The sequence below is a fragment of the Macrobrachium rosenbergii genome, chromosome 11 (genome assembly GCF_040412425.1).
Source record: "Macrobrachium rosenbergii isolate ZJJX-2024 chromosome 11, ASM4041242v1, whole genome shotgun sequence".
Classification (NCBI taxonomy): domain Eukaryota; kingdom Metazoa; phylum Arthropoda; class Malacostraca; order Decapoda; family Palaemonidae; genus Macrobrachium; species Macrobrachium rosenbergii.
In genome coordinates, this window is record NC_089751.1 from 14,134,017 (window position 1) to 14,144,536 (window position 10,520).

At 41.7% G+C, this 10,520-nt stretch overlaps 1 protein-coding gene across 2 annotated transcripts in view; it reads right to left on the reverse strand.

The window, feature by feature from the left end:
* The window catches only part of LOC136843169 (UBX domain-containing protein 7), a 34,555-nt gene extending 26,145 nt beyond the window's left edge, over positions 1 to 8,410 (reverse strand). The window contains exons 1-2 of one of the 2 annotated variants that reach the window (XM_067111238.1): positions 8,168 to 8,410; positions 1,992 to 2,137 (exon numbers count right to left, since the gene is read on the reverse strand). In XM_067111238.1, coding sequence (XP_066967339.1) covers positions 1,992 to 2,137; positions 8,168 to 8,231 — 210 coding nt within the window. In that variant the 5' untranslated portion in view covers positions 8,232 to 8,410. Of the gene's footprint in view, positions 1 to 1,991; positions 2,138 to 8,157 lie in introns of both variants that reach the window. The other variant, XM_067111239.1, reaches the window with a different exon arrangement.
* Positions 8,411 to 10,520: the final 2,110 nt, after the last annotated feature.

Sequence of the window (10,520 nt, forward strand, 5' to 3'; positions counted from 1 at the left end):
TCCAATTTTTTTCAAAGTAAAATCTATGTTTTCACAAGAAAACAAGTTTATATTGACCCAATAATCATGAGCAGCCTCTGTGTGGAATGCATCCGGGCACATGAAGTAGAGCACTTCAATGAAAGGTCCCAATGCATAGGCCCAGCAAATTCCTAGTTCATGAAGTAAAACCATTTCATTTGACTTTGCCAGTCTAGATCTGAAGAGAGAGTGAATAGGAGTTAGGGCACTATAAATTATGACCGAGTTTATAAAAAACTGTTTTACTATTAAAAAATTGTTTGTTACCAAACACCCAATAGCAGCATGAACCACCATTTACATGGGAGGACAAAGTCGACATGGTCAAGAATGGCAAGGTGTGGTTGCTAGAAGTCTGCTCTAGGAAAAATGACAGTTATCAAAAATCTTTGAAATAAGGTTAGTAAATAAATAAAAGGTTATGAAATTATGAAAGATGGATTTTCTAGATAACAGGCACTTCCATTAAGCAATGGGGCACACACCTCAAGCATTCTCATAAACAAGGGATGAATCAAGATTGAAAGCTGAGTCCCACTGAAGGTACATGGCCCACTACAATTCCAATGAATACAAATCAAGTATGAGTAACATCCAAAGATTTACCTCAAAGTGTTCTGATAACACCAGCTGCCAGCTCTAAGGACAGCAAGGAGCTCTAAATTATGAATGCCAAGGAGGATGATAGGGCACAATCCTTATAAGCCGTAACCCTAAGCATAACAAGAGCATACCTGGATGCAGCAGAAACAACATTTCATGACCAATAACAAATAAATTTTTTTCAATTCTGATAACTACAGTACAGTGCAGGTACAAACAAGAACTAGCATACTGTGTTGTGTTGGGATCCCTTTCATCATGAAGCTAATAGGGGCTACCAGGGTTATCTAATACCTCAAGAGACAACACTTGGCAAATCAAACTAACAATAGGAAGGGAGAAGATATCTAGATGTACCAGGGGTTGCTGGAAGGTACTGCCAAAGCACCCCAGGGTCTGGAATAGAAGAGCAGAACACCAGGGGCTTCCTGTCACCATATGGTGAACAGGCAGATTACCACATGTAAGACAACCAAGAGATGGATCACTCGGAATACTGAGCGGAAATATTTATCTGCACCCCAGCAAAGTCGCCAGCAAAGAACTGGTAGGAGACAGCAAACTTCGAACACATGCTGCTGTCTCAACTGCAGCTAGCTTTGCAAAAACACCTGGGTAGACACTGTCTAACAGCCCCGGCTGTAACCTACCCTCATGAGAGCAAATCCCTCATAATAGCAGAAGGTAAGGGGATAGAAAGAGAGAGGGAGCAATCCAGGAGGAAGGAACCAAAAGGACAGAATAATCCCCTTCAAAGACACCAGTGAACATCTTTGGACCTTTCTCCACTGTTGCCAAACTTCTCCACTGTGAAGGAGACCAGTCATTACACTGCTAGCACCAATAAAGAACAATCCCACTGGTTAAACTTACTCCAAAGACATTTAACAGGCAAACACCTACTTTACACCTTTTGTTGTTCACTTTTCTCGTTCAAATCATTTTGAAGAATAAACACCAACACCCTAAATACAATAACAAAGATGATAGAAGTTTCAAGTTGATAAAAGGACTTTCAACATAGTGTTTATACAGCAAGATTTCATAGTTTGATCAAAGCCAAAGAAATAGTCCTTGATGACAGCAAATGTGTGGATGATTCACCTCCCTCACTCACTCACTCACTCACCCACCACCAATCAACTATCTTGTTACATAACTATTTGTTACCAAGTTTCACCAACTGATTCCAGGTAACACTCAGAAATACTCCTACATAAAAGGTGATGGATGGTCTGTATTCACTTAGAAATATCAGTATTTACAAAAAAGTTCTATTTCATGATATAAATAGTATATATGCAAAGAGATAATTTCTGAATTCTTGGGAGAGAGAGAGAGAGAGAGAATTATAACTCACAACTTACATCTACTTGTCTTGCGGGACCTTCCAAGTTAGAATTTGATGTTGCTGAAGTTCCTTCCTGGACCCCTTCCATGTGCATGTTAATAGCCATTTCTAGATTATTCCCACATGCTTCCAAAAGACTGCCAGCAAGAGATTTGTCAGCACCTTTAAAATAAAGACAAATGAATGAATTTGAAAAAAAAATTATTGCACACAAACAAATAACTTTGACATTCATGAAGAGGCACTAATGGTAAAAGCAAAAGGGGAAAAATGACATTTTTATAATAAAATAAAGTTCTATATACTCTTACCAAGTAACTACATAGCTATTACAGTCATACCCTGAACTTACGCGAGGTTAGGTTCCAGAACCCCTCGCACAGGGTGAATTTTCGAGTAAGTTTGGCACGGTCTCTAAAAATGCTAATAAATGCTTATTTCTAAAGTTTAAACACTAAATATGACCCTAATCAGGCTCCCAAATTGCTCCCAAATTATTAAGTTAACTTTTACATGAAATTAAAGTTACTGTAATTTCATTTAAAAGTTAGTTTAATACATTATCCTCATAAAAAAAAAATAAATAAATAAATAAATGGTTGACATATTTTTAGAAGTCGTCTCAACCTCTTTTTAATAACTTCTTTGTTCTTCGTCTCTTTCTCTTTGTTCTGAAATACTTTTTCATAAACAAACAGTGTTTTTTATTTTGACTAATACAACTCTTAGTTATTATGTCTCCTTGCTTTAGAACATATTTGCAACACTAGCGCATTTACACTTCGCAGACGGTACAGGTCAAATTAGATCAATTTAAACTATACTGTACAGGTAAAGATGTACAGAGAATTAATAAGTTGTGACTCTCTCCCCCATTCAACTGATCTATTTTTAGAAGACTTCTCAACCTGTAGAGTCTGCCCACAACCAAGCAGAATAGGTCTAAGCGGACAACGTAACTTGGAGTTAGCCTGAAGATTGTGTCACTCCTTGACCGTGATGAAGGGCGTGAAGAGAGGTGGTCCGACAGATCTGTCTATAGCATGGTGGTCTGAAGCACATGCTATAGGGATGGTATGGACCACAAAAGTATGAAAACCAAGATTCCTTGAAGGGGCAAACAGGTCCAAGACAGGTCTGTCCCACAGATTCCCACAGAAGACTAGGTCTCAAGGGCCTACGTTCATCACAAATGAAAGGGAAAGAAGCAACCCTCGGCAGAGAAGACGAGGAAGTCCAGACATTAAGAGCATCTCTGACCTGAGAAGGAGTTCTGCAACGACACCCACCAGCGAAGATGGCTCCAGTCCTTAGGAGTGTTGCAGAGGACTTCAAGAGATATCCAGCTATAGCCGTTGCTGCTCGGCGAGAAAGCCTATGCTTGCAAGGGAAGCTGGAAGGTCTTCCAGTCCCAAACACACTGGGATGTACTGCCCGAAGAACCGCTTCTTGTGTGGCTGCTACAGGAGGTTGGGTCAAGCAGAACTCTTCTCGATGCCTCAATGCTATCAGCTTGGGCGAGAGGCGAAGTCTTCTGGCATTTGTCTGTAACTCGGGGTGAGCAATGCTTGAGAACCCCTAGCGAAACAGACAAATACAGAGGGAAAAAAGTAGATATCAAGTTTCCCAGAAAGACAGCATGCCTCACTATAGCAGCCCCTGGGTCTGGTATGAAGGAGTGAGAAAAAACTACCGACTTGTGCAGGGAGGCAATAGAAAGACGGTAGGGATTTCTCAGTCGAGCAATCTCTTCGTGAATCTTCGAGTGAGCAGCACATTCCGTCCCGATCACCCAAACCTGAGGCCAAGCTCGCCTGCCAATATATCCCCACCGGGGATGCATCTGGCTAATTGAGACGTCAAGTGCGCTATAGAACACTCGAGTACCTGCAAATGTCAACAGATGGAACAGGAGGAAAAAACGATTCCCTCTTGTTTGTCGACAAATGCCACTACTGTGGTTTGTTGTTCAACGAACCAGTGAGTGTCGCAAAACTCATCCTGAAATATCGGAAGGCCAGAAGACTGCCTTGAGCCCAGGATGGTGATGAGAAGGTACTAATTGTCTCGGTCCCACGCCTTCAAGACAAGTCTTACAAGTGTGTGCCTATTACTCGATCGGTGAATCCGTAAGTAGACACAAGATGTGAGGGGAATATGCAAGCATATTCGAAGGTTCTTTCAATCAAGCATTAGCCTAACTCCTTCCTCTTACTTTGAAGAGGAAAGAAGGACGGAGGAATGGAAGCAGACTTCCATTCTCCGCCACGGGGAAGCTTCCGCAAGATGACAGAATACCGAGACAATTAGCTCTAGCTGGGCTGGCATTTCCTGAATCGGGAGCAAGGGCGAGGAAGCAGGATGAAAAGAATTGCCGAGACCTAAGGGAAATAGATACTTCTCCTGAAGGAAACCATTCCTAGGTCTTGGCAATGTCGCTCCAGCTCCAGAGACTTGATAAGTATCATTTCATCCACGAATCTGCAGTAGGAGAACTTCTTCCTGGTCGATACTTTTCTCTCTTCCCTCCTCCCTTATGGGAAAGAGGGTGGAAGGAGACGCAGTTATGCGCACTTTCCTAGAAGGGTAGGAGAGGCTATGTTTCGCAATCTTCTATCGAAGCCTGGGACTTCTTAGGAGTTGAGGAGGGGGCTGGCTTGAACTCGAGGTCGAGTCAAGATGACTAAGACCCCAAGGTCTTGGCCACTGTCCAAAGGACAGGCAGCGCCCTGGTACGAACCTTGATTACCGAGGTATCTGGCAAATCTCTGCAAGAGAAAGGCAGAACCAAGTAAGGTTCGTTCCTAAGGGTCGAGCCAACTCGGGACTTATGAAACCAGAGATCCAAATTGGGACAGAGTCCTTCTTCCTAGTACCAGAATTGTCCACAGAACTGTAGTCGGCCAGACCCTTCGAGGCAAAAAGAATTCGTATTCTGTCATGGCAGGGGAGAAGCTTGGTGTCTTGACCTGAATGAACTCCTTCTCCAAAGAAAAGAGTTCATCTGGTCGAGAACGCTCTCGGCCCCTCGGGAACTGCAAGGGTTGTGAGTGGTGATTATTCATTGGGGAAGTTGCAGTCCTGTCCCGGGGATCCTCGCGCTGATGTATAGGCGCGAAGTTCTCCAAAAAACGAGGGCGATTGCAACTTGAAAGACCCTTGCTGCTTCCGAAGCATGAAACTCCTGTGCCTCTGGTTTGAGTGATCGGGACAGAATGTGCTGCTCACTCGAAGATTCGAGATCCCGACGTGGAACTACTGTACAGTATGCCATTCCAACCAGGTACTGTGGCCAATCCCGAAGCAACACTGAATGACCTCGGGACTCCTTCATGCAAGATATCCCCTGAGATATCCAACCAACTACTGCTGTGCCTGCGATGCTCACTGTGAACCTGAAAGAAAAAGCAAAGATGATTAGTATAGGGAGACTCCTCTTGCTATGAGGGGAACTGCCCTACGCAGCGAGAGGGGGCCCCTTAGAAGAGGTCGCCCGACCGCCCGCACCCCCCCCCACCTCCCTTGCAGTCTTCGCCCGACGAGCAAGTGAAGAGGGTGAATGAGAGAGATCTCTACTGAAGGAGAGATAAGGAAGAACCTACAGGGAGAGACAAGGAAGGAGGGGAGGCCACCAAGGGCGTCGTGGAAGGGGAACTTACCAACGACACCCGCAACCTCCTCCCTGCAACTCTTTATAGCACAGGCGGCGAAAACAACACTCAGCACAATTAGGAAGGAAGTAGTCATGCCCTTGCACATGGAGGGCGGGATCCCAAGAAGGGAAGCAAACTTTTACATCCTGATCAATGAAGGGGAGCGAAGATATTACGTCCCAATCTAATATCTCCAAATGTACTGGGGAACGCCTTCAGTATCTAAATAAATGGCTACAGAGCATTATCACTCGGTTACGCCCCTCTAAATACACCCTTGGCTGTCAACCCAGAGACACAGACTTATACAAGGTTACCACAAATCGTGGGTTTGTATTATTAAATATCAAACACATGCAATATATATACAAAAATACAGGAAGGTCCCACCGGGATAATAAACAGCTTAACAACAGTCAGGCAAAGAGATCCGAAAACACGTCAGCAACTCATGACAGCCAAAAGCAAACTGGAATGTTTACAACCGGGCAGGCGGGTATTCCCGCCTACCTGGTGGTAGTTACTGCCTAACCACCTTGTTCAAGAGTTTAATGGCCGTGTCCAGCTTCGCTGTACGTAATTCCTATTGTAAAGGACCGACGGTTTGTATATCGTGTCGGAACAAACAAAAGTGATCAGGTTGCTTTCAGGATCTTCCTTTGACTCCACTCTGTACATTACATATCATGATTTTGGGTGAAAGCTTCACATTTTTAGTTGCATTGTTAAAAATTGCTTCACATTTTTAGTTGCATTGTTAAAAATTACTAATCTTATACAGAGGACCATCTCTCTGTTTCAGAATTCAATATCATTTTCTTTTCTATAAATCAGTACTCAACAACTTGGCTTCCTCTCAAGGCCTCAGATATGTCTTTTCTTTTTTCTTTAACAATCTGGTCTTTATCTGCAGACTTGACAATAAGGAGATTCTTCTTAGCAACTGTCTCCTTGACAGCATCAATACTGTAAATAAAAATCTGTTGCCAGTCTTGGATATTTCTCAAGTGTTACTGATGGCCTCAAAATTATCACTGATGACCTCAAAATTATGAACTGTTGTCCCAATGCTTGCTCTAAATCCTTTTCAAATATTCCATCCCCTATTCCAAATATTCTCTCTTAGCACTGTCCAATCATCAACACATGGTAAATCCAATAAATTTTATATGTTATTTTTTTGTACTCCTCTGAGACAAGCAGATTTACTGTGTGCAAAGCATGCATCCTTTCCCCAACCCCCAGTACAAATAGCAAATGTTCATCACCTGACTGACTACAAGGTTAGATTCAACATAATTTCTGCACTTTACTTTTATGATTTATGGCTGTAAGTCAGGTTAGAAAGGGAAGATCTCGGGAAGGGAAGCTGCCTTCATCAGGTAAGGACTGGACCTAGTCATAGAGTAAGGTATAGAGATGCACCCTAACCAAAGGTTTGGATGCATCCCTATACAGGCAGTCCCCGGTTATCGGCGGGGTTCCGTTCCCGACGGCGTGACGACAACCGAAAATTGCCGCTAACCGAAAATCAGCAATAATAGCACTGACACCTGGTTAGCGGCGCCGATAACCGGTGATCAGCGCCACCGATAAGAGGCGATCAGTGCCGATAACCGGTTATCAATGACGAATGTGTGGTTATCGTCGTCACTAGACAAGCGCCGTAAAACCGGATCGCCGGTAACCGAGGCTGCCGATAACCGGGGACTGCCTGTACCTTACTCTATGACTAGGTCCAGTCAGGTAGGGGGTCCAGGGAGCCCCAAAACTCACCTGGGCAGGTAAGGCACTGGCACCCTTGGCTAAGTAAAGGGTAAAACTGAAGAATAATTGTGCCTACATCATTACATTAGCCTATGCATGATGTCTGGCAGTTAAGACGCAGCACCTAAGGCCAACGTAACTTCGGGTCAGGAAATAGCCTATCCCCGTTGAGATACGTCTTTGTTCTGTTTTTTAAGATGGCCACGACCTAGCCTACAGGATCAGCTTGGTCAACTCTCCCGCAGTTTCAGCTTTAGGTCAGAGAAAGTAGGGTTAGCTGCATCCTATCCTACTCACAAGCTAGCCTTGCGTCGACTTTGTCCGCCATGATGCATTAGGTCATTCACCCATTACTGGTCCCCCATCCCTAAATGCTGCAACTTCCCACCGAGTCCCCTTAATTATTACACGTAGCCTAGCCCAGGGGGTGGGGAAAGAAGGGAAAAATTGGTCATAAATGCACAAAAACAGTGGAAAACACGTCGGGAAAACAAAGTGTGGGATAAATGTTTAGTTAAATTACAAAAGCCTAGTCGTCTAGGCCTATCTCTGCAACCCACTCGGGGTTACTGTCTATGGCCTAGGGTTGGTTAGGGCAAAGGAATGACAATTTCCTGACGCGGTAATGAAGCTCTCTTAGTGAAAAAGGGCCTTACCCAATGTACTAAACCTCTCACTGGTTAGTTCAAGATTAGTTTTTGTTCATAATAAGCTAAGCCTAAGCAAACACCAAAATATGAAACTCGAGTTAAGCCTACGTGCCTTAGCCTACCTGTTATGGTGCAAAACTCGTCAATCAGAGATCGACTGGACCTTGATGATTTATTTGGTGGCATTTCTGGCGCTCCTGTACTCGAAGAGTCCTACGGAGGGATTTGTTTAATTTAAACTGTTTTCGGGGGAAGAGGTTCAGTCTAACAGTGACACCGAGCAGTCGAATCTTTTCCCTGGGACTTTCGCTGACGTAAAGTTAGACAGATTCAAACAACCCGAATTGGTTGTAATGCTTCATTCTACTAATCACCCGGGCATTCATTACACTTTAACATTCAATACATCTAAGCATTCATTACATCTTAGCATTCGTTGCATCTTGGCATTCGCTACATCTTAGCATTCATTACATCTCAGCATTCATTGCATCTTAACATTCATTTCATCTCAGCATTCATTGCATCTTAACATTCATTACATCTCAGCATACATTGCGTCTTGACATTCATTACATCTCAGCATTCATTTCATCTTAACATTCATTACATCTCAGCATTCATTGCATCTATTCATTACATCTTGGCATTCATTGCATCTTAGGATTCATTAGTCCCCAGCTGGAAATTAATCGTCTGCAATCTGTATTTTTTATTGTTACTATTTTTAATATATATACAGTATATATATATATATATATATATATATATATATATTGCTATTATTCTCCATATAATTACTGTCATTACCTTTATTATGAATTCTATTTTTTCTACTTCTTCAGCAACTGGGTGGATGCTGCCGATAATTATTTTTATCATATTACCTTATGTATCCAGTTTGTGTGTATTGTATTTGTATATTCCATGTATAGGGACCTGAGCCGAAATAAAGATTATTATTATTATTACATCTTAGCATTCATTACATCTCAGCATTCATTGTTTCTTAGCATTCATTAAATCCCAGCATTCATTGCATCTTAGCATTCATTAAATCTCAGCATTCATTGCATTCCATTATATATATATATATATATATATATATATATATATATATATATATATATATATATATATATATATATATATATATATATACACACTCGAGCACACAATATACATATATACGCATGTAGTGGGGAAGGTATTCAGTTCTTGAAAACTGTCTGTTGTTCTGAGTGCTTTCACTTCCGTAGGAACAAGTTGCTTAACATTTTACTATGTTGGAGCTCACACTTATCATGCTCAGATGTCAGCTCTCTCGAAATTTTCACAAGTGGCTTTTAAAACCTTGTTTTATAATGAAAATTATATTTCCCCTATAACTTTCCACCTTTTAATGGGTAGTAGTGACCGAGTCTTTATCTTAAAAGGCACATTGTAAAATTCTTGGACTTAGTCTATGGGCATTCAGAAATTTTATATAAGTTCACAAGACACTCCGACCTTTCATTGTGAGCTCTCCACACATCTCACACACTCCCTGCCCTGATGCCTTTTTCGAACCTACTCTGCTTCCATCCTCGTATATGTGGCATTCATTCGATGCCAAAATTTGGTATAATTTTCCCAAGTTCCGTCCATATGGTCTCCCTTTTCCACTAATGTTTCATGTCTACTTATCTAACATTTCGTTCAACGGTTGTCATCGAGCTGATGTTATGGTGCGCAAGAGGTCACCGGGAGAGGTCAGGATCTCAATTAGTTCTTTTGCCCAGCGCTGTGGGAGATAAAAAATTTAATTCGTAGGGGCAACGATCGGTCAAACTCGGCATCTGGGGTCACTTAGTTCGTTATTGCCCCTTTTCTATTTTCCTCTGTCATTATCAGTAGGCTAATTTTCTGTATGCCCCTCGTGCGTTTATTAAGATATTTAGTTTTTCAATTATAGACTCGATTCAGTATATATGTATATACACACACACACACACACATATATATATATATATATATATATATATATATATATATATATATATATATATATATATATATATATATATATATATATATGTATATATATTTTGTAAAGACGTCAGACGTCTCTTCGTTTTCGCATCAATCGCGTCATGCATTGCATTTCTTAATATGTCAAGACTCTCATACAAATATTCATGTGTAGGATTTTCTGGCTTTTCCGCCGATATGTATTTCATCATTGTACATTTATTATGTCTCTCAAATTTGCCATTTGTTTGTCCGTCAACAAACACAAAAATGCTCAGAGGGCGGGTCACGGCGATCGGAGGTCGGTCACCATGTTTCCGTCCGCACTCTGCCATGTATACCTGCGCTCAGGTAATAAATAATAAAAAGTATTAAGTAATAAATATAAATTACGGGCTGCTCTAGGAGCAAGAGCCCGTGCTGGCACAAGGCCAGCTAAATCTAAAACATAATAAACATACTTTA